Source organism: Aricia agestis, chromosome 11, assembly GCF_905147365.1.
Source record: "Aricia agestis chromosome 11, ilAriAges1.1, whole genome shotgun sequence".
Taxonomy (NCBI): Eukaryota; Metazoa; Arthropoda; class Insecta; order Lepidoptera; family Lycaenidae; genus Aricia; species Aricia agestis.
The window spans coordinates 9069759-9095102 of record NC_056416.1 but is presented as its reverse complement, the minus strand read 5'-3'; the positions used below and the strand labels follow the sequence as shown (position 1 = coordinate 9095102).

The 25344-nt window shown below is 37.0% G+C and overlaps 3 protein-coding genes across 4 annotated transcripts; 2 read left to right on the top strand and 1 right to left on the bottom strand.

The window, feature by feature from the left end:
• Positions 1-206: 206 nt before the first annotated feature.
• On the bottom strand, positions 207-638 carry LOC121731874. Its single transcript, XM_042121548.1, has one exon. The coding sequence runs from the start codon at positions 636-638 to the stop codon at positions 207-209; it is 432 nt and encodes a 143-aa protein (XP_041977482.1).
• Positions 639-10085: 9447 nt separating this feature from the next.
• Positions 10086-20395, top strand: LOC121731513 (trypsin CFT-1-like). Of its 2 annotated transcripts, XM_042120959.1 has the most exons (5): positions 10086-10235; positions 10779-10947; positions 11077-11332; positions 11700-12026; positions 20378-20395. In XM_042120959.1, exons 1-4 carry the CDS (start codon positions 10190-10192, stop codon positions 12024-12026), a joined length of 798 nt encoding a protein of 265 aa, XP_041976893.1. In that variant the 5' UTR covers positions 10086-10189; the 3' UTR covers positions 20378-20395. The 2 variants fall into 2 exon arrangements, with proteins under 2 accessions (XP_041976893.1, XP_041976892.1); XM_042120958.1 differs by lacking the exon at positions 20378-20395 and having other exon boundaries at positions 11700-12141.
• Positions 20396-20651: 256 nt separating this feature from the next.
• LOC121731814 (UV excision repair protein RAD23 homolog A) lies at positions 20652-21996 on the top strand. The gene has a single exon (XM_042121474.1). It carries the CDS (start codon positions 20901-20903, stop codon positions 21894-21896), a length of 996 nt encoding a protein of 331 aa, XP_041977408.1. The 5' UTR covers positions 20652-20900; the 3' UTR covers positions 21897-21996.
• Positions 21997-25344: the final 3348 nt, after the last annotated feature.

The following is a 25344-nucleotide window of genomic DNA, read 5'->3' as shown; positions in this document are numbered from 1 at the left end:
TTCCGCTTAAGGCAGAGCCACGGGATACGCGGAATACACAACCGCGACCCTGCCAGCGGATGCCTCTAAAGGCTTCAGTGCATGGCTGTTAGGCCCACACTGTCACTATGACGCGATGCGCGGAACACTTAGCGCATCGCGGCCAACTCGGGGTCTCGGTGATGTTGGGCGACGGCATCCCCACGCCATCACCTCGAGCTCCCCAGCTAAGTCGGGACGTCGGGGCCATGTCTGACCCTTTGCCTACGCCTTGGCCTCCTCCGAGGGTCGAGTGACTCCGCCTCGCGCCTACGCTCTGACTCCTCTTTCGCTGACATCACCTCCTCGGCAAATGTCGCGACGGCTCTCCAGGAATTTTCGCTGCTCAGCATCGCACGTACGATCACTGGCAGCGAGATATCATCACCAACGGCGGCTTGCAGAGCCGCTCTTTGTTCGTTCCATGCGGGACAGGCCAGCAAGGTGTGCTGTGCCGTGTCCCGTTCGTCGTCGCAATGGTGGCAGGCTGTTGTCTGCTCACGTCTGGCGATGTCGCACAGGTACCGACCGAAACACCCGTGTCCAGTCAGTACCTGTGTGAGGCGGTAAGTTAGAGCACCGCCTTCTCTGTCAGCCCACTCCCTCAGTACGGGACGCATAGCAGCTAGTAGGTCGACACTAACTGTGGACTCGTTCAGACGCGCAAGCCACTGCTCAAACGCGTGGTCTTTCGCTTGATTTCTCCACCGTCTTATGTGATCTGGCGGCGGAATATAGCCTGCCCCACGCTCAGCCTGGCAACGCCAGTAGATATCGGCCAACGATTTGGCTTCGATGTCCCATGGGACGCTGCCTGCGAGAACGCATGCTGCGTCTTTCGAGATCGTGCGGTATCCTCTTACCGCTCTGATGGCCAGTGTGCGTTGCAGTCTGACCAAGATCTGTCAGCATTTTGACGCTAGGTGTTCGGCCCAACCACGCGTCCTACCTGCGATCCCATAGTAGGGTTCCGCATGAATGTCTACAGTCTATAAATAGTAAAATATGTACATGTGTTCTTTGTATGAACCTGAAATAAACTGAGTAAAGCAGATATTGCGAGTATTATTACTAACCCTACATTTGGCGCCCAACGGAAAAGTAAACAATTTTTTTTTTTCTTCTGAAAAAGAGGGTAATAAAATATAAAAAATGACGAATAACATAGTAATGAGCGATTATCAACTTAGTCGACTGATTAAATCCATTGCGTCTGCAACAATAACAGCAAGTGAAGAACAGTTCGATAAACTAGCTCAAACATTCGTGTCAACATCTTTCGAAATGCCACGAAACAGTTTTGCAAAGTGTACCGCCCGTTTCGATGGACAAAGAAACTACGAGAAGGTGGAAGAATTTATTAACATAATTAATACTTATGAAACAATCGAAAATGTCTCAAATAAAGATGCAATTGAAGGATTATCTCTGCTGTTTACCGGCACGGCGTCTATTTGGTGGCAAGGGGTCAAAGGCGAGGTAAAAACATGGGAAACCGCTATAAAATTATTGCGTCAAGCTTTTGCGCCCCAGAGACAGCCGTACGAAATTTACTTGGAGTTGTTCGCAACAAAACAAGGAGATCAGGAGCCACTTGATACTTTCTTGTGTATGAAGCGCGCACTGTTGGCACAGCTGCCTCCAAAAAGATATAAAGAAGAGGAGCAGCTGGACTTGATTTATGGTCTCTTAAATGTTGGTCTTCGCAAGAATATTCCTCGTTCTGGAATCAAAACATTTGCAGAATTACTGAAAAAGGGTCGACATATAGAAAGCATCCAAAGAGAGTCGGCACCCCCTATACAGCAAACATCTTTTAAGCAAAAACGCTGCACCTACTGCGGTAAGCGTGGCCACTTGTCAGATGAATGCCGTAGCAGGAAGAAAGATGAGATCGAGGCCGGAAAAAGCAACATCATTAGGTGTTATGGTTGCGGAGAACCAGGTGTATACCGTAGCAAGTGCATTAAATGCAAAAACAATGAAACCCCACCAAAACCCGTTGCCTTTTTTGCTGTTCAGTCAACACTGGAAACCACCAGCAAAATACCCACGATCGAAATCTCCATTAAAGGAGAAAAAGGCTATGCGTACATGGATACCGCGGCTCGCACAAGCATAGCTAGCAAGCAGCTGTACAAAGTGTTGGTACGACAAGGTGTTTTATTTACCCAAGGATTGGCAGATATCACACTGGCGGATGGGACCATAAAGAAAAGTAATCTGTTGCTAACCACAGTTGATATCGTGATGGGCAATAGAATTCTACCTATTACATTTTCCGTCATCCCAGAAGCATCGGACAATAGGACTCTATTGAATAATTTTTTCAAAAAGAATTGACTTCTTAGAGAAATCAGGCATTATGTTGAATTTACCGCAACGCACTTGGCATTTTATTGATGACGCACACACAAAGTTTGATTTTCTTCAATTGAGAAACGACAACATTATTTTAAAAAACGCAAAGAAAATTTCATTTTCCCCGCCGAAGAATGAAGATTCATCGGATTTTTCGGATTTTATTAAATGGGCAACAAGTTTAAAAATGTTGTCACCAATTATGGACACCCCGTCACCACTGCGTGACAATAATGATGAACCATCAGAGCCCAAACGACCACGCTGGATGCTCAAGAAACTGGATACTCCGCCAAGGCCGTCGCGCCCGCGTGAACCAGCTGACATAAATTCTTATATTGATCCTCGTGTAGATTATGTTCCAATAAACCCTATAAAACTGTATTCTATTGATTTCATTTATTTAAATCCTAATGAGGGAACTCTTTTTACAAATGAAGAAAAAATAATATTCAATAACCTTTTGTCTGAATATGAAGACATATTTAAAAAGAACTCAAAACCTACTACATTTGCTAAGCATAGAATTGATACTGCAAATCATCCACCTATTAGCATTAAACCGTACAGATTATCGCCAACTCGTCAAAAACAACTTAGAATAAAAATAGATGAAATGTTAAGTGACGACATTATTGAAGAATGCGATTCCCCATGGTCAGCACCTGTAATTCTTGTACCTAAAGGTGAGAATGATGTCCGAGTTTGTGTTGATTATAGACGATTAAATGAGATCACTAAACCAGACAGATACCCACTGCCACGTATCGATGATTTATTGCATCAAGCAAAAGCTATGCCATACATGTCTACAATTGATTTACAATCTAGTTATTGGCATATTTTAGTTCATCCAGATGATCAGGACAAGACTACATTTGTCTCACCCTTTGGGACTTATCGTTTCAAACGCATGCCATTCGGTTTACGTAACGCACCAGCTACCTTTCAAAAATTAATGGATAAATTCATTCAGGGTTTGAATGCTGAGTGTGTGTTGTCTTACATAGATGACTTGATTTTAAGGTCATTAACATTTTCACAACACGTCAAGGATTTGCGTAAAGTTTTCGAGAAACTAAGAAAGTATAATTTACATGCTAATAGGAAGAAATGTAAATTTAGATGTTCTCAAGTAAAATATTTGGGTCACCTAATTGTGCCAGAAGGTATCAAAACAAATCCAGATAAAATATCAGCTATAATTAATCTCAAGGAACCTCGAACTCTGAAACAATTAATTTCATTCCTTCAAACCGCTTCTTGGTATCGAAGATTTATAAAGAATTTTGCTCAAATTGCACGACCACTAACAAATTTAACAAAAAAGAATGCATGTTGGCAGTGGAAAACAGAACAACAAGAAGCATACGATAAACTCAAAATAGCTCTCACAACCGCACCTGTGCTAAAATAAGCTAATCCAGATCAACCGTTTACCATTAAAACCGATGCAAGTCAGTATGCAATTGGAGCAGCTTTAGTTCAGGGGAGGGAGAAAACGAGCATCCCGTTGAGTATGCAAGTAGATTACTCACAGCAGCTGAATTCAATTACACTGTAACAGAAAAAGAAGCTTTAGCAATTGTCTGGGCCATATCACGATATAGAGGCTATATTGAAGGGACAAAATTCATAACAATTACTGATCATCAGCCTCTGAAATGGCTAATGGATCTTAAAACTCCAACAGGTCGACTTGCTAGATGGGCCCTACAGTTACAACAATATGAATTTAAAATTCAATATACACCGGGAAAAACAAATGTTGTGGCTGACACGTTGTCTAGACCTTCGTGCACAGATCACAATGAAAATTGTAATATATGTCGTGTAGACATAGAATTTCCTAAATTAACCGAAAAACAGCTAAGAGATGAACAAATTAAAGATGAAGATTTAAAAGATATTATAAAAACTTTAGAGGAAGAAATAGAATCAGAAAAATATGTAAATTTAACAAAGAAAGGATACGTGTTACACAAAGGTGTCCTATATTATTATACTGCAGATCAAGATGACGAAAATGCAAAACTTATGGTTCCTCGACATGAAATACCCAACATTCTGAAAGCATTTCATGATGCACCAACTGGTGGACATATGGGTGTAGACAGAACTTTGCAACGAATTACAACTAAGTTTTATTGGAAAGGCCTCCGCAAAGACATAATTAAATATATTAAAACTTGTGTCGATTGCCAAAAGTACAAGCCCTCAAATCAGAAACCTACCGGACTGTACCAATCTGCACCAAACTATCAAAGGTTCGAAGTTTTGTCAATTGATTTATTTGGTCCATTGCCAAAAGGAGAAGCTGGAGAAAAATGGATTTTCATTGTAGAGGATACCTACAACTTCTAGATGGATAGAACTATTTGCGCTTAATGAAGCTACATCAGAAAACTGTGCCAAGATATTATTAAATGAGGTATTCTTACGCTACGGCTTACCTCGAAAACTAATAAGTGATAATGGAGTTCAATTCATATCAGCAATAATGCAAAAACTAGTGTACTGTTTAGACATAGAACAGATTTATACTCCTGTCTATCACCCACAACCAAACATTGTAGAAAGGAAAAATAGAGATATGAAATCACAGATAGCTATAATGATCAAAGATAAACATCAAAATTGGCCATCGACTCTTTCGACAATACGATTTGCTATGAATACAGCGGTTTGTCGCACTACTGGCTATTCTCCGTCGTACTTAACATTCGGTCGGGAGTTAAGAACACCATATGATCTGAAATACGACCTTAGTTCAATCGTACAGTCTGAAAACTTTGTCAAAGAAATAACCCCAACATTAAGACGATTGGCACAAGATTTAGCCATCGCGAAAGAAAATATAGAAAATAATCTGGATATAAATAGACAAAACGCCAACGCAAAAAGAAGACCAGATCCAGGATACAAAGCAGGAGACTTGGTACTAGTGGAGACACATCCAATTAGCAATGTTGAGAAACACTATACTGCAAAATTTTGCCCTCGCAGAGATGGTCCCTATGTTATAATAAGAAAACATGGAACTTCCACATACGAGGTTGCTCACCCAAGTACTCCAGATAAACCGATAGGCAAATACCATACTTCAGCATTAACTACATTTCAAGGAAGGGACGAAGCTCTACCTCAACCCGTTCTTCCCATTCGTCGCAGAGGAAGGCCACGAAAATACAATGATGCTGGCACTCCTGTCGAGACGACTTCAGAGTACCAGAGGGGGAGGATATAGCGCGCCATCGTGATGTCACCGTCCATAGTCCCTTATCTCTAGTACAACTTGTTTGCCCCACCACTATTTGCGTATATATAAGAGGCGTCCGCACCTCAGTAAGTCAGTCGCTCGCTAGACGGCTCCGAGTACGATTGCTCCCGTAGTCTGCTCAGAGTCCAGTGCTTTGCTTGATCGATGCCCCGCGTCATTAAGTAAAAGCTAGCTAGGAGGGATTAAGGTTGCGATGCCACGCGTCCTACCTGCGATCCCATAGTAGGGTTCCGCATGAATGTCTACAGTCTATAAATAGTAAAATATGTACATGTGTTCTTTGTATGAACCTGAAATAAACTGAGTAAAGAAGATATTGCGAGTATTATTACTAACCCTACATCCGTAAATATTGATTTTTGAACTCAAAATGTAGAAAATTAAATTTACAACATTACATTTAAATTCCAGTAAAACTAAATGTGTAAAGTTCACTTTGCCCAATGTTAGGCAAGTCCATACCAATGTACTATTGAATGATGAGAAGATGAATTTGGTAGACACCACTGTATTCTTAGGTATAACACTTAATAGTAAATTACAGTGGGGTCCACATATTGTTAATCTTGCAGGTAGGCTCAGTTCTGCGGCATATGCAGTCAGAAAAATCAAAGAAATTTCTGATGAAGACACGGCACGATTAGTATATTTTAGTTATTTTCATAGTAGAATGACATATGGAATCCTTTTATGGGGAAACGCTGCCGACATTAATACAATATTTGTGCTGCAGAAGCGATCCATACGCTCTATTTATAAAATGTCTTCTTTGAATCTCTAAGAGATAAATTTAAAGAAATTGGTATTCTAACTGTTGCTTCTCAATACATTTTGGTTAATGTAATATATGTTAGAAAAAATATAAGTAAATTTAAAGCTAAAAGTGACATTCATTGTAGGAACACCAGAAATAAGCACAAGCTGGATTTGCCGATGATCAGACTTAGTAAAGTTAGTAAATCGTTTAAAGGTCAATGTATACACCTGTACAATAAAATCCCAGAAAACGTTCAAAATTTTTTGATTAATAAATTTAAAAAAGTAGTCAAAGAACGTTGTGTGCCAAAGCCATTATAAGGTCAATCCATACTAATATTATAAATGCGAAAGTATCTCTGTCTGTCTGTCTGTCTGTCTGTCTGTCTGTCTTGCTTTCACGCCAAAACTACTGAACCGATTGCAATGAAATTTTGTACACAGTTATTCTAGAGTCTGAGAAAGGACATAGGCTACATTTTGATGTGGGAAAATATCTTATTTCCATGAAAATATCGATGAAAATGAATTCGCATTGCGCGTGGCCAGCGCTCATCCCGGGGGTCCTGGGTTCGAGTCCCGCAGGCGGAACAAAAAGTTTTCAATGTTCCTGGGTCTTGGATGTGTATTAAAATAAAATTTCAAAAATCTTAAACATATTTTATGTATAATATTATAAAAAATCCAGAAATATATCGACGCAATGAACATTTTAGTTCTAATACGATTCAACAGATGGCGTTTTATTTTTTACTTTATTGTAACATAGAACTAATCATACTTATTAGTTAGTATGTTTTTGTTTATGGTTTTTAATACGTTAGAATATTATGTTTAATAATATAATCACTTGGTATAATAATAATCAATCTATCTTATCTTATAGAACTCCTACTGCATTTCTAATCCATACTATCCATACTAATATTATAAATGCGAAAGTATCTCTGTCTGTCTGTCTGTCTGTCTGTCTGTCTGTCTGTCTGTCTGTCTGTCTGTCTTGCTTTCACGCCAAAACTACTGAACCGATTGCAATGAAATTTTGTACACAGTTATTCTAGAGTCTGAGAAAGGACATAGGCTACATTTTGATGTGGGAAAATATCTTATTTCCATGAAAATATCGATGAAAATGAATTCGCATTGCGCGTGGCCAGCGCTCATCCCGGGGGTCCTGGGTTCGAGTCCCGCAGGCGGAACAAAAAGTTTTCAATGTTCCTGGGTCTTGGATGTGTATTAAAATAAAATTTCAAAAATCTTAAACATATTTTATGTATAATACTAGCTGTTGCCCGCGACTTCGTCCGCGTGGACTTCAGTTTATAGCGCGCGATGTCAACAAAATTGGTGTCAAAAGCTTTTATAAAAAAACCCTGGTACCCCTTAAATCAATACAGCTGTGCAGTGTGCACACAATAAGTATTTCATTTTTTTATATCAACTTTATATTTTATGCCAAATTTTAAAGCTTATTTAGCCCTCCAATTACACAACTTTACCCATAAACTATTTATCATTGATAGATTTAAGGTTACGTCACTGCACAGATAAAGTACTGACTTATTTAATACCGTAGAATAGATATAACAATCGAAAAAAATCGAAACTTAAATTTAAGATCATACCACGTCTATTAGGAAGACTTTTGAGCAAGCGTCAGCGCGATGTAGAAGACGCACGGCGCCATCTATTATGAATTGTTGGAACTAACTTAATTTGAACAAATTTACGCATTTTCACCCCCTTACAACCCTTTTTTCCAGTAAAAAAGTAGCCTATGTCCTTTCTCAGGCTTTAGACTATCTGTATACAAAATTTCATTACAATCGGTTTGGTAGTTTTGGCGTGAAAGCGAGACTGACAGACAGACAGACAGACATACAGAGATACTTTTGGCGTTTGGCGTGAAAGCGAGACTGACAGACAGACAGACAGACAGAGATACTTTCGCATTTACAATGTTAGTATAGATTATGTGCACACTGCACAGCTGTTTTTGGGTATTTTGATTAATTAAGGGCCGCGCTACACCGGAATGGCAGCGGCGAGGCGAGCACTTTCAGCGCTGCCATTCCGGTGTGGCGCGGCCCTAAGAGGGGTACCACTTACCAGGGTTTTAAAAAGTTTTTAAATTTGACACACATTTTGTTGACACCGCGCGCTATAAACTAAAGTCCACGCGGACGAAGTCGCGGGCAACAGCTAGTGATTTCATAAACGATGGCACATCTTGGGAGTAGGATGGCTCCTTGCAAGGCTACTTCTACACTATTATAATATTATGACTTACAATTATGTATGGATGTTGACATTGTATAATTTTAAGTTACAATTGTAAATTTTATTTTAAAAAGATTAATTTTTTTCTCACTTTTTTGGTAAAAAGCGGGACCCCGTGCGAGTTTCTTACGCCGGTTCTTCTCGCCGAGATAGTTCCCGAACCGGTGGTAGGCACCATTAGCATCAACGTTCTGAAAGTATTTGTTACAAATCTATTCGGAAATAAAACAATTTTTATTTTATTTTATTTTTACAACAAATTTAGTTCTTATCATTTTCGTAAAAAAATATAAATTAAAGGAGATATAGCTAAAAAAAGATTGGACCTTCAAACCAATATGGCTGCTAACGCACACGTCGTGACTGGTCGAGTTTTAGAATTTAAGCAATTTGTGACCTCCTCTAAGCACTGGTGCAAAAAAATTTTTGACTATAATTAATTTCAGATTCCGGCTAAAATCGGCTAAAATGGCAAAAAACGGAACCCTTATAGATTCGTCATGTCTGTCTGTCTGTCTGTCAGTCCGTATGTCACAGCCACTTTTCTCCGAAACTATAAGAGCTATGCTATTGAAACTTGGCAAGTCTGTGAACCGCATTAAGATTTTGATACAAAAATGGAAAAATTATTAAAAATTTTAGGGGTCCCCATAGGTAAAATTGAAACAAAAAAAATTTTTTTTCATCTAACCGCACGGTTATATAAAAAAAAATATTAAAAAAATATTTTAGAAACCTCAATATGATTTTTGAAGAGTGAAGACCTATCCATAGGATATGGGTAGGTCTTCACTCTTCAAAAATCATATTGAGGTTTCTAAAATATTTTTTTTCTAACCTGAATAGTTTACGAGAGAGACTCTTCCAAAGTGTAACGCGTGTGTCCCCCCCCCCCCCCCCCCCCCCTTCTAACTTCTAAAGTAGGGGCATGATAATTCTAAAAAAAATATATATAATGTACATTACTATAAAAACTACCAACGAAAATTGGTTTGAATGAGATCTAGCCAGTAGTTTTTTTATACGCCATAAATGGTATACCTTAATTTAACTTTCATATCAAGTGAAATATAAAAATTAATCAAAAACCTTTTAATTTCATAGAAATAAACCTTATTGCTGCTGCGGAACCCTTCATGGGCGAGTCCAACTCGCACTTGGCCGGTTTTTTATTATTCGTAGACACTATAAACTTAATCATAGGTTACTCTAAGGTCCCTGGATTACGAGAGAAGAAACAAATGCTCTTATATTATGTACTGAGTACATTCTTCCTGTCATATAAAATACATATAGTATTTTATGAAAAATACATACCTATATTATGTATATACATACAAAACAATATGATTCTTAAGCCGGCCCTTATTGATAATATAACACGTGAACACAAGTGGCAATCAAGACTTCCATTAAAGGTAGGTAGGTAGGTAGGTAGGTAATATAAAAGCATGAGTTTTCGTTATAAAATTCAGTCAGAAATAACGTATCAACATGAGAACATTAGTTTTTTTAGCCGCCTTAGGAGTTGCAACTGCAGGTAATTGCAACCTTTTATTTTTACTTTAGTAATAACTAGAGGACGCCCGCAAATCCGTTGCGCCCAAATTTGTTTATCACGCTGGAACCGTACATTTTTCCGGGATAAAAACTATCCTACCTATGCTCTCAAAGTAGCTCCATGCCAAATTTCAGCAAGATCGGTTCAGCAGTTTAAGCGTGAAGAGGTAACAGACAGACAGACACACTTTCGCGTAAGTATATAATATAAGTATGGATAAAAATTTGATATTTATTTGTACACACTTTGTACATAGTCGAAATTCGCCCACGATTATTTTAATCCTACAATTTGGAACCTATCTATATACCTTCTAAGAAGTGATTTTTTTACGGACCCCAAAAAATGTTTTGTCTTTGTATGAATGTACCCATGCTTGCGTCTTGGCCCAAAGAGGATATAAACTACGTAACACTAGGCTTTGGCCTACAAAGCCTTTTCGGAGTCCCAGGGCTTCGCGGAGCATACTTTAAGAATGGATGATCTGGGACTTAGGTATATTATATTTTGCTTTCGTTTTAGCTCCCCAGTTGCACACTTCACGAATTGTTGGCGGCTCCGATACCGATGTCGAGACATATCCTTTCATGTCGAACATGCAACGTAGCTGGTTTCTGATTTGGTGGTTTCAATCATGCGGTGGTACTCTCATTACTAGAACGTCTGTGCTTTCTGCTGCACATTGTTATTAGTAAGTACTAACTACTAAGTGATAAACAATATTTTTAAGTGTCGACCTTATTCGGATAATTATATAGTAGGTACCTACTAAGTACCTAATCTAATAATAATAATGAATAATAAAAAAATCTGGTTTTAGCGGTGATTCGTCGTCCGAATGGCGCGTTGTACTAGGAACTTCTTTGGCATCGGGCACAGACAGCATCCATTACGTGTCTAAATTAATTGTTCACAAAGATTACGATCCAAATCTTCTCGTCAACGATGTTGCAATAGTCAAGCTGGAAACCCCTGCAAGTTTGTCCAATCGCATTAATGTTGCGAGCATTGCTGGGCCACACTTCCACCTGCCGGATGACACTCAAGTCACCGCTATAGGATGGGGAACTCTATCGGTTTGTAGCTCTATTAGTAACTTCAATAAAATGTCTAGAGATTGTAATTTGTAGGATTTAATTTTTTGTAGACTTCGATCACTAATATACTAGATTATAAACTTATATCTACTAAGTATAGTATACTATAGTAGGATTAGTAGGTATAATGTAGTTAAAATAAGGCTCAATAATTTACACTACTCTCAGAGCGTTTCCCTTATCAGTTATCACATCGGTACATGGTCTCAGTAGTCCTGAGTGTCCTGACCTGCAACTTTAATAAGAAAATAACAAAAATTGATTAGGATTATACTTTCTTGTACTGTAAATTAATCCGACCGCCACATTACCTACATAATATTGCTTATCTGCTTTTTTATTCCAGTCTGGTGGTGCTTCGGTGGAGCAATTGCAGCACGTCGATCTTAATATCATAAACCAAAAAATTTGCGCTGAACGATATGCTAAGTTAAAGGAAACACCGGGATACGAAGGATGGCCAAATATTACTCCTGGAATGATCTGCTTGGGCATCCTCGATATAGGGGGCAAAGACGCTTGTCAAGGAGATTCGGGTGGACCAGTGGTATACAATAGATCAATTTCCATTGGTATAACATCATGGGGATATGGTTGTGCCCACAGCCACTATCCTGGAGTGAATACACGAGTGTCTTCCTATACCGACTGGATTGTAACAAATGCCAAATAACTACTTAATTTATTTTCTGATATTACATCTAGGTACATTATTGATGTATTACCAATTACTATCATGTCTGACAGTCTGATGTAAAATTGTTATAACATTATAAGTACATAATAATTATTATTTTAAGTAATTTATTTTATTTCTGATTGACCGACTTTCAAATAATGCATTAAGTACTTTAGTTAATGCGTTTTTTTAGTTAAAACGTTTCATTACTCATTATTTTTTAATAATGAGTAATGCAAGCAGGTTCCATTCATCATTATTTTAGTAATGAGTAATGGAGTCAGTTTCTTTTACCTACTAATTACTTTTTTAATGGCATAAAATATAAATTCTCAGTACATTTTTTGTAATGAAAAATGTATCATCTTTACATTACTCATTTTTAGGGTTCCGTACCCAAAGGGTAAAAACGGGACCCTAGTACTAAGACTTCGTTGTCTGTCCGTCTGTCCGTTTGTCTGTCTGTATGTGTTGCTGTGTTCCTATGTCTCCTGGCTGTAACACAAGAACGGTATTAACTAGAGAGATTAAATTTTCACAGATTGTATATATCTGTTGCCGCTGTAACAACAAATGCTAATTATTTTTAACAAAAAATTAAAACCCGACTTTCAAGGTAAAAACAATAATAACATCCTTATAATCTATATATATAAAAGAAAGTCGTGTTTGTTACAACACTTATAACTCGAGAACGGCTGGACCGATTGCCATGGTTTTTGATTTGTTGGATTTGTTTCCGTCCCGAATAGCAGAATACATCTTAAAAACAATGAAAACTCGATATGTGTAAAAGAAAGTCGTGTTTGTTACAACACTTATAACTCGAGAACGGCTGGACCGATTGCCATGGTTTTTGATTTGTTGGATTTGTTTCCGTCCCGAATAGCAGAATACATCTTAAAAACAATGAAAACTCGATATGTGTAATGAATAATGATTAATGAATACTTTATCATTTCAATAGATGCTGATTTGTTTATTACATGTCAAACATTTGTTGTCCAATCCTGTCAAATAGTGTAACAATTATTTTTTTTTTGGAACTTATGGCCTGGTTGCTGAGACCTTTAGCCCGGCCGCACATTGTCCGAAATTTCTGATACGAAACATTTGAACGTCGGCCGGACCGCCACACCGCACACTACGTCGGAAGCTGGCTGAACGGCAAGACTAGACGATAAAGTACGAGACGTCATCTTGCAGGAGTCAAAGGGCGAAGAAGGTCATGACAAATTTACCGGCGAAAATTACCAGCAGAGTCACCGGGAATTTTTATAATTTTGTAATTTAGAAGACAAGACTTATTTTATTACTTATTGATTATGTTTATTTTTATGAAGCATTTTTAAAATAGGTTTTGATGATTATTGCGCACATGTTGCCTCCCCCGGGAGTGTATTTATTTTTTGTAAAATGTCTACAAAGTTAGGTACTGTTATATTTGTTTGTTTTAGACATTAATTTTCGAAAAATTTTTATTAACCGAAAATAATACCTAAGATTGCCATTATTGGTTCCGCCACCAGAGCCATTGTGCTCCCTGCTTTATGGCGAAACACTAGAATCACGACATTTTCCTTCGGTTTTCCTTCCTGGCGCTATAACTCCAGAACGCACGAACCGATTTCCACGGTTTTGCATTCGTTGGAAAGGTCTTGGGCTCCGTGAGGTCTATAGAAAAAAAATCAGAAAAACCTTCAAGAGAAAAGCAGAAAAATAGGGAAAATAATTTTATGGCAAAACAACGTTTGCCGGGACAGCTAGTATGAACTAAAAAGTATTAAATAATTTTTCATAGTGCCTTTTTCCGAATTCGGCTAAAACTCAACTATTTCTGTAAGTACCTATACTACTCAATCTTCATAATTATTTTGAAGTCGGTGCCAGTTAAAAAAGTTTCAAATATTCTGGCAGACTGAAGATTCAGCCAAGTATATCTGTTACTGTTACTGTGATTGAATAGTTTAGGCGATAATCATAAAAGTTTATTGTGCGGGAACCGTACATTTTCCGGGACAAAATGAGTATTCCTTGTCCTTTCCCGAGACTCAAAGTATCTCCATACCAAATTCCATCAAAATAGTTTACGCGCAAATCATAAAAGTATATTGTGCAGCAACCGTACATTTTTCCGGGACAAAATGTATCCTATGTTCTTTTTCGGGACTCAAAGTATCTTTATACCAAATTTTGCAAAATGGGTCCAACCGTTTACGCGTGATGTCGCGACCCTCGTGGTCGCGACATCACGCGTAAACGGTTATACGTAAACGCGTAAATAATATAACGTTCCGCGCAACTTCGCCCGCGTAAATTAGATATTTCATATTTCACAGACAAATTAGTGATTAGTCCCATAGACTTAATATATTTGTAGGTTTATGGATTAGTCCACAAAAGAAATGCTTCACGCATAGATAAACTATTATAGTATAGAATATGTAGTCTTAGCCCGTCATCGCGTGGCCATTTTGTGCTTATTTTCATACAAGTAGTGTGCGTTTCTTTTCTTGAATATTTCTTTTTGTCGATTATTTCGAAGCACATTATGATACAGGAAAGAAAGTCAATTAGTTCATGATATCGATTAACTATAGTTCAAGTGACGAGAATCCGTAAACACACGTAAAAAGCTATGCAATTTTTATATCCAAATTATTAATTGATGTGACATTTTTGGCACTAATGCCTTAAATAGCACGATTATGGGATTAATAAACTTATAAATTATCTTTTTAGCTTACAAAAATACCGATTGAAAAGCCCAAAAAACGTTGTTCAAAACTTACGTATTTAATGTTAAATCCACGTGTTTGAGGCATTCTTTGGCCATTCTTATGGTTTATTATTTAGCGGAACTACAAAACTCAACAATATCTAGCATTAAATGTTCACTGAAAACCTTTACATACATTACACGCTTTTGACGCGTATACACCGATAATAAGGCTCTTTCCAGTCTATAGTACCTCAATGGCTTCACGTGGTCTACTTCTTATCTGTGCCAAATAATAGAAAAATAGCTCCTAGTTCGTGAGATAAACCTTTTCAAATAATTTCCCCCGTTTTTTCCACATTTTTCCGCGGTAATTTTAAACAAGAGTTTTTTTCTTGTAGTGTTGTCAAAATATATTTTTTTATTTTTATTTATTGGGAGCTGGAAACGAGTCCTTTGCTCTAATTGTCAAAATATTTTTTTTTTTAATATTTTATTTTACGGGCCTGGATACTGGTCCTTTTAGCCCAATCGAAATTAAATACAAGTCACAAACTATATAGAAATTAGAATGCTAACGCAAATTATTAAAGTTTTTTCTCAATATTTTTAAAAAAGCTGTAAAGCGGTCCATATAAAGTACTTTTCTGAAGTAAGTCTTTCAAAGACAAGTTGTCTATGCTTAGATGGCTGTCACTGTCACTGTCATCTTTGTCCGTTATTTCACTGATTTCACTACACAACATTAGGCGTGCGATATTATGCTTTCCACATCGAAGAACCAGATGATCAAGAGTCTCCTCTTCAACGCCGCAATCACAAAGTGAGCTATTTACCATCTTCAATTTATATAAATGAGATTTAATTTGGCAATGCCCAAATCTCATCCTGTTCATAGTAACTATGAATGATCTAGACATTTCTTTCAATTTATGGTACCACGGTTTGGCGGGCGGGACCTTTTGTATGTCATAATACCATTTTCCTTTTTCAGACGACGTTTGGGTAAAGTATGCCTTGAACAACTCTCCCAGGCAGTCTTTCATAGGAGCATGTATATCCGTATACGGTATGTGCTGTAGTTGACTGTGGTCTTCGTCTGGATCTCCTCTTGCTGCTGCATCAGCTTCTTCGTTGCCAGTTATTCCAGAGTGAGAAGGTACCCAAATGAATTTAACATTTTTACTATCAATATACATATGGTACAGAATTTGCTTAATTTTTAGTATCAAATAGTTTGTATTAAATTTTAAAACTCTATTCTTAAGTGCAGTTATAACACTTAGTGAATCAGTTAAAATCAAAAAATTGTTTTCATTAATTAAAGATATATACAACAATGCTCTATAAATAGCATAACATTCAGCAGTAAATATACTACATTGATACGCTAATTTTAAACATTTTTTAATTTTTTTCTGAGGATCATAGTAGGCTGATGTAACAATATTTAAGGTTTTTGACCCATCAGTATAAATTCTGTACTCATTATCTATAGTATCGAGAAGATCATTTTGATTACTTATTTGTTGCTCACATATTGTTACATCATGCATGTAGGCATTATATTCAATATTATACATAGGCCAATGATTTTCTCTAAATATATAATTTCCAAAATTTAAGTAAATATTTATCATAATTCTTAAAAGTTCTGGCAATTTTCTAGAAATAATGTTAGAAACATTGGTATATGGACCCACATTCATACTATTTGATGGAACTATAGGAAGAATTCTTTTTAAAAGATGATCATTTTTAGAAGCAAACACCTTTAGGCAAAATCGTTCAGCTATTTTTAACCTAATGATAGTTAGTGGAGGTATGCATGCCTCGGCCTCCATAATATGTATAGGAGTAGAGCACATTGCACCGGTTATGACTCTAAGAGCTTTATTTTGAATAACATCCAATTTTCTTAATAAGTTATAACTACAGTTGTAATATGCTAAGGTGCTGTAATCAAAGTGACTACGTACTAAACTCTTATATAACATGGATAAAGTTTTAGGGTCAGATCCCCAGTGTACTCCTGCTAAAGATCTAATTATGTTAAGACCTCCACAAGCTTTTTTAATTATTTGTTGTATATGATTTTCAAATTTTAACTTATTATCAAGATATATCCCCAAAAACTTTTTTCCGAAACCCATTTGAGACTGTTGTTGTGAAGTTTAATGTTAAATAAACTTCTTGGATCTGATTTAGAGAAAATCATGGCTGTACTTTTTTCCAAACTTATCCATAACTTTAATTTTCTAGTATAGTAATTATATACTTGTTCTAATGCCTTATTCAATATATTTACAGCAATATTTACATCCTTATGACTACTATATACAACAATATCATCCGCATACTGTAGAAATTTAACATTACAACTTATGAGATATTTACACAGCTGACTTGTGTATATGCTATACAACAGTGGCGAAATAGTGGCACCTTGCATTGTGCCTTTATATATATGTCTAGGTCCATATAATATGTTATTAAATTTGACATACATTGTTCTTTTAAATAGAAATTTAAAAATCCATTCACAGACTTTTCCGGGGACACCTATATCTATCAAGACTTCAACAAGGATAGTTGGATCAACATTATCGAACGCCCCCTGGACATCAAGAAAGGCACAAACAGTGGAAGAAAATGAATGAAATGAATCTTTAATATCCCTTAATAATGCAACATAGCTTTCTACACAACTTTTACCTTTACGAAAGCCATACTGCTCCTTCGGTAAGATATTATTCGATTCAACATACCAGTCTAGTCTCACCTTAAGCATGTATTCGAATATTTTACCAACACAAGATGACAAAGATATAGGTCTATATGAGTTACATTCATTTTCCGGCTTTTCTGGTTTGAGGATTGGTATAATACATTGTGTTTTCCATGAGTTTGGTATTTGATTGTTTGTCCATAATAAATTATAAATATCTAATAAAAATTTTTGGACATCTTTATGCATGTAACCTAATATTTTGTAAGGGATATCGTCTAAGCCTGGAGTAGTGTCTTTTCTAGATTTCAAAGCAAATTGAAATTCTTGCCACGTAAAAATATTACTCAAAAATATGCTACTAGAATTGCCTTCCTGGGAAAAATATGAATTTAATAAATTAATGTCTATATATTTTTCAGGTGGATCATCGGGTGCATACTTATCAAGAAAAGATGGAATCCATTCACTGTTTTTTGGTCTACTAACAGAAGAAGCTCTTTTAAATCTGCGGATATAATTCCAGATGACGGTAACAGGTGTTTGTCTATTGAATGATTCACAAAGGCTTCTCCAACCATTCTTTTTCTTTTCCCTTAATAACTTTTTTTTAATGGCATCTAATTTTTTATATTCTATGAAATTTTCTACAGATGGATGTTTTCTATAAAAATTTAGTGTAGCTTTGCTTTTTTTAACTGCTTCTAAGCATTCATTATCCCACCAAGGAACTGGTTTTTTTCTAATGGTTGGGGAAGTTATATTTAGTTTTGGAATACATAATTCTTTTACTGTATTTAATATTACACAAAATTTATTATAAGTAGTTAAAGGTTCATTGTGATCAATAGTGAATGACCTGAATGCCTTTTCTGTTTCAGACGCAAAGAGTTTCCAATCTGCCTTGTCATACAGAAATCTTTCTGTTGGTTGACCCACTTCAAAATCTTGTGGACGGAGTTCAATAACTGTAAAAGTGGGATAATGATAGCTGCCCATTGGATCATCACTAACACTCCAATGGCATAGAGGAGCGATTTGTGGGCTAACACAAGTAATGTCAATTGAAGATTGGCTATTACGTAAACTACCTACTGTTGTTGGAGCTCCCGAGTTAAGGATACATAGGTCACACTCATCTAATAAATCGTAAATGTCTGTACCTCGAGGCTTGGTTTGGAGACATCCAAAAGCAACATGATGAGCATTTAAATCTCCGGATAGTATTATCGGTTTTGGTAAATTATTAATAATTTGTTTAAGTTGTCTAGACTTAAACCATCCTCTTCTTGGTGGACTGTAACTACATAAGATAGACAAATTACCAATATCAGTTTTAAGAACTATAGCTGCAGATTGTAAATCTTCATAAAAAGGCAGATTGACAGTAATGTATTTGAAATTATTCCTAATGAGTATGCCAACTCCACCACGGCCATTAAGGCCATGTTGATAAATAAAATTGTAACCTGCTATTTTAAAATTATGATTTTGTTTTAAATGTGTTTCATTTAACAAACATATATCAATGTCATTTTGCTCTAAAAAAGTAATAAGAAGAGGTTTTTTACTATTAAGATTTTCAACGTTAAATTGACATATTTTGAAAAATTACTATCCATGTTTAAGGTTATTTAATAATTCTTCCTTTATTACAGATGTTGTCATTTTTTTATTACTGTTACTTAAATTTACCAATGTTGCTACTAAAGACTTTAAAATATTATCGCTTTTTAATATACCTTGCATTAATTCCTCATTAGTTATCTCACGTTTTTTAGATGGTAATGCCGGGAAATCAGTGCTGTAATGTGCCAAACTGTAAGTGTGGTCAGTGTTTTTAGTCACATTTGCGTATGCCATTTTATTTTGTTTTTCCAATATTTTCTTTTGCTTAACCGGACAATTTCTAGATATAGCAAGATGTGGTCCACCACAGTTGGCACAATGCAGTGCCTGATCATCAGGGCATTGAGAATAATGATGTTCCTTAGAACAAATCGAACATTTTTGGACACATTTACATATTTTAGCATGGTGATTAAATTTAAAGCATTTGTAGCATTGCAGCAAAGGAGGGTTATATTCATATACTTTATAATTAAAAATATCTAATGACACAGATTGAGGTAATATATTCGAGAGAAATGTAACAGAAACCGTTTGAAACGGTTTTACTTTACCATTTACTTTTTTGGTAAACCTTCTCACTCCAATAATTTCGGATGATGAAGTTAATTTTTTGAAGAGGTCTTCATTGCTTATCTTAGTTGGTACATACCGTAATACACCGATTTTTTCAATGCTCTTAGCTGGGATAAATGCTTTTAAATTATTCTTGCAATGGAAGGCTTCATTCAGTAAGTAATTATTAGCATAACTTGCCTGGGAGAATGATATTGCTATTTTATTAGCTGCTACTCGTTTTATTCCAGTCATTCCTTTGATTTCTTCTTTGAAGATGGATGTCAGTGTAAGTGGATTTTTGTTGCCGATATTGCTATCGGCCTGGGTAGATTCGGTATATACTATGTACTCCTGAGAGTGGGACTTCTCCGGGAACAAGCGTCTGTAGCCGGGTTTGCTATAGGGGATGTAAAATGACTCATCAAGAACATCCCTGTCTTTGTCAGTATCAGGCCCTCGCGGCCTTTTTCTACCGGGTTTCCCAGGGGCTGTCCCCCCAGGATCCTCCATTTCAACGTCTATTATTCCACCGTTTTGCGCTGTTTTCCTATTAAAATTCTTTATAAAAACTATTTTAAATAATTAATTTCGCAAAAGTTGAAAAAATACGCTTCTCTTTTTAAAAAGCCCGCCAACTTTTTTCTTGTCAAAATAATAGTATTTTGTGTTGCCTTTATAAAAGCAATGTTGCATTTTAAGAAAATACAAAATTTCTATTAAATTGTATGTGTTTTCAATCATATAGAAAAAACTATAGTCTGTCAAGAAAGTGAAGAAATTAAAAAGTGGCAACATTGTAGTGTCATGAGTCATCCCTTTCAAATCAATCATAGAAAAAAGGGATGACACTACGATGTTGCCACTTTTTAATTTCTTCACTTTCTTGACGGACTTACGTAAAGTTTTTCTAACTTTTGTTTCTCGCCACCCCGGAATTTCTAGTCACCCCGTTAATGACTAATTTGAGTAAATTATCATTGAAATTTGGATAATCATCGAAGAAAAATCATGGTACCTACTACCTAATAGGTAGGGACTACCTATTACGATGGACTGTGGCCAATGGCCATTACGGAGTTGTTGACACTTGACAAGTACGAAAAAAATACTTGACATTTCGTAGGCTAATTTTCACATTGAGGTTATGTTTACTGGATAATTTTGTCGAGTCAGAATTTATCATTTACCGTTTTATCACAATTGTGCTTCTTAACATAATACAAAAGAAGACAACATGTTGGTAACGTTAAAAACATTACAACAACAAACTTTCCAAATCGAAATCGATCCTGAGGAAACTGTTAAAGCATTAAAACTCAAAATTGAAGTTGAAAAGGGAAAAGAATACATGGCAGACAATCAAAAGCTTATTTATGCAGGAAAAATATTGCTCGATGACAACAAACTGCGTACGTATAATATAGACGAAAAGAAGTTTATAGTTATAATGGTGACAAAGCCAAAAGTGTCTGAAGCTCCGCCAGCGTCTACTGCATCGACTGCGACCGGTGAAAGTGCTTCAACTGACAGTGGTGATGCTAAAAGTAAAGCTGCCGAAGAAAGTAAACCTAAACCTACTCCCACTCCTGTAGAATCCGAACGCACTTCGGAGCCGCCAGCTGTTTCTACTGAACCTGATTTTGAAGCAACAGTTCAAAGCATCATGGATATGGGCTATAATAGACAACAAGTTGAACAAGCACTGCGCGCCTCCTTCAATAACCGAGAAAGAGCAGTTGAATATCTGATTACAGGCATACCAGAAGAGTTATTGCTAGAACAGGAAATTGAAGAAAACACTGATGATGATCCTCTAGGATTCCTTCGTGACCAGCCTCAGTTTCAACAGATGCGTGCTGTCATTCAGCAAAATCCAAGTTTACTTAATACAGTTTTACAGCAGATTGGTCAAAGTAACCCCGCTCTTTTACAAGCGATAAGCCAACATCAGCAGGCTTTTGTGCGAATGCTAAACGAACCAGTGAATCCATCTGATGCCAGTACTCCAGCTGTAGCTCCTGCTGCTATATCCGATGAAGCTGCTGTAGATAACCCTGTAGCACAGACTCCACAAAATGTTATTCAAGTGTCGCCCCAAGACAAAGAAGCTATTGAAAGATTAAAGGCGCTCGGTTTTCCTGAACATATGGTTATCCAAGCATACTTTGCTTGTGAAAAAAATGAGAACCTTGCAGCTAACTTCCTTTTGTCTCAAAATTTTGATGATTAAATAAGTATATTAAGTTACTTATGAATAAAAAAAATAAACTAACAAAACAATATTATAAATCTGAGGTCATTAATAATTAAAGCTAATAGTTTTCATCTTGGCTTGTTTATTTCATTTAATATCATGTATATTTGCAATTTTACATAGGCATTTATAAATAGTATATTAATTATTTCTTATGGTTTCTTTTTTGGGAATTTCAATACCATTAAAATTTGCTGGTTGCACATTAACAATTGTATTGTTGTAATAATTTACTACCTACTTGAAACACTTCTAAGAAAAAAGTTTTGCTGTTTGTAATGGCAAGTGTTTTTTGTCACCATATTAAACTTTTTCCAAAAATAAAAATACAGGAGTCAGTCTACAATTACTGTTTCTCTTTAACTGTGAAAGTTGTATATTGTGTAATTTTTTTAACTTTACTTGTTTGTGTAGACTTTTCTTTTCCTTTCCTTCTTCTTAGTATGGCACAGTAGGCTATAGGCGGAAAATGATGAAGCGTCGCCAGAGGCCATCGAGATAGATAGGTAGTTACCTTAGGGTCAATTTATACTAGCGCTGAGTTGAAGCGAAGTATCAAATCGGAACATAGCAAATCCAACCTTAACTCCAAAGCCATAACGCACACATTACATCTGAGAATTTTAAAAGGCGCGCGCGCGTCGGGCTCATCTGCGCGAATTCGCGCCCATGCGCCCGACCAACGCTGGTTGATCTCGCAGAAGTAATATGTGCGTTACATTCTAGAGTTGAGGTTGAATTTTCTGTGTACAGTTTTTGGGAATTCGCTTTGCTGCGCTTCGACTCTGCTTTATTATAAATTGACCCTAGTATAAAACCTTAAACCGCCATAGACTACGCGCACCTGGCCGCAACGCCGTCAGCGGCCACACCATATCTATTTTCGATGGCCGCCGCGACCTGACCGCTAGTGCGCTATTGCCTATTGGGCCAATAGTGCACTAGTCGCGGCGGCCATCGAGATACATACCTTATGGGAGATCGCAGACGGCACACTTATTGTGTGATCGAGTCTGCGGCGCACATACAATCTGCATGGCCGCGCCAGAGGGCCAGGGAGATCGGAGCGACGGATTTACGGTTCGCGTTCAGCCGCTGGTCTTTTGTAGTGTATTTAAATCACCAATGACCAAGATGCGCACACTAGCCGCGGCGGCCGCGCGTATTATGGAACTACAGCGTGATTTGTCACCATCGCTGAGAAGGTGCTGTATGTGCAACAATGGGCGTACCCAGGTAGGGGCGGGGATCCACGATAAAATAATCGTCAATTTTCCTGGCAAGTGGGAATTAAACACGTGTTACCTACTCTGCGCAAAATGAAGTGTTGGAAACAAAATATCTTTTCAGTCAGATTAATAAAAGTAAATTTTCGTGATTTTTTGATTCAATATTCCAGACCGACCTGCATCTTCTCGAAACAGGTATGCTGCCCCCCCTTATCTGAAATCCTGCGTACGCCCTTGTGTGCAACTGACGATCGTAGTCACAGTTTCGTTGTGGCGGCGTTACAAATCGCAATCCCTGCGGCCGGGCCGCTAGAACGCGCTCGGCCTTTATGATGTCAACATCCTGACTCCTGAGAATGCTCCGGTGTTGGGGCGAAACGCGCGTCGAGGTTTTCAACCTGCATGATGGCAGCGGCGAGGCGAGGCGAGCACTTTCAGTGTCATATTATGATTTTAAACTTTATCTTCATTATTAATCGCTTGAGAAATCGCAGCCGCCGGCGGCCGTAGAGTTCTGTGGTATTGTACGCGATATGATGCGATGGTTTACTAGGTAACTAAAAAGAGTGAAATTATTATTTTTAACAAAAAATTAAAACCGACTTCCAAGGTAAAAACAATAATAACATCCTTATAGTATGAACTAAAAAGTATTAAATATCTAATAGTGCCTTTTTCCGAATTCGGCTAAAACTCTACTATTTCTGTACTCAATCTTCATAATTTTGAAGTCGGCCAGCAAGGGCGTCGCCAGCCGATGGCGTAGGGGGGGCAAGTTGACTTTACCTACTACAGTCTACAATTCATACTTTACTCACTCTCTATAAATGAGAAAAGTAGGTATGAATTGTAGGTAAAGTCGACAGCACATGAAGCTTTTCACTTGTACTCCGAGCCTTACATTTATTACCAGATTTTAATATTATAGTGGTCGTTGTTTGCATTATATTTGGCAACTTTTTAGTCTCTAGGGGGGGGCAACTGCCCCTCCCTGCCCCCCCTTGGCGACGCCCTTGGGTACCAGACAGCTGAATCTTAAGTCTGCCAGAGATTTGAAACTTTTGGAACTGGCACCGACTTCAAAATTATGAAGATTGAGTACAGAAATAGTAGAGTTTAGCCGAATTAGGAAAAAGGCACTATTAGATAGGAAAAATTTATTAATACTTTTTAGTTCATATTATAAGGATGTTATTATTATATTTACCTTGGAAGTCGGTTTTAATTTTTTGTTAAAAAATTAAATTAAGAAATTTAAAAAAACCCCCGCCAAACAACTTAAAAAAGAAATGAAATAATATTTACTGCCTTTAAATTCAAATAATTTCTAATTTGTCTAAAGTAATATTTTAGTCCATAATTATTGTTATCACGGTGTGTCGGGGGACCGCCAAGTAAACTACAAAATAAAACCGCCAAGACGCTGATTATCTCAATTCGGTTCGCTGTGAACTGATCCCTATACTATAATGTTATGTGAAATCAAACATCTACATTAGCGGTCCCCCGACACACCTTGACAACAATTATGGACTAAAATATTACTTTAGACAAATTAGAAATTATTTGAATTTAAAGGCAGTAAGTAAATATTATTTCATTTCTTTTTAAAGTTGTTTGGCGGGGGTTTTTTTAAATTTCTTAATTTAATTTTATTTCATACTTTTTAAACTTGTGTTGGTTATAGTGCAGAATAATCATATTCTCATGATTACCATGTGATTACCATCTATCAATGTTCTTTTCAATGAGGCCGTTAATATGAGCCCAAACATGAAACCTCCATTTTGGGTTCATACGAAGCTCGGTTCCTAGGTATAGAATCCAGGTGATGCTGCAGCAGCAGCATGTAAATATTTACTGTCTATCTACATCTTACTGGTTGTCGCAATTAAAATAAGCCCAAACACGAAACCTCTGGTCTAAGTTGGCGAGGAGTTGGATATCCTATTGATTACCAGGTGATGCTGCAGTAATATGGTATATGTATATTGTATACTCACAAATGTCACGAACTAGAATGAAATATAAGACCTATCAAACGACAACAAGTTGCTAACGGCCTTTCATGAACCAGATAAACTCTGATTGTCCAGCACTGAGCAGGCTGATGATGATGAATTATAGCTAAGAACACTCTCGATCATGTCAGCTTTTAAACAAAAAAAACTAGATCAAAATCGGTCCACCCGTTT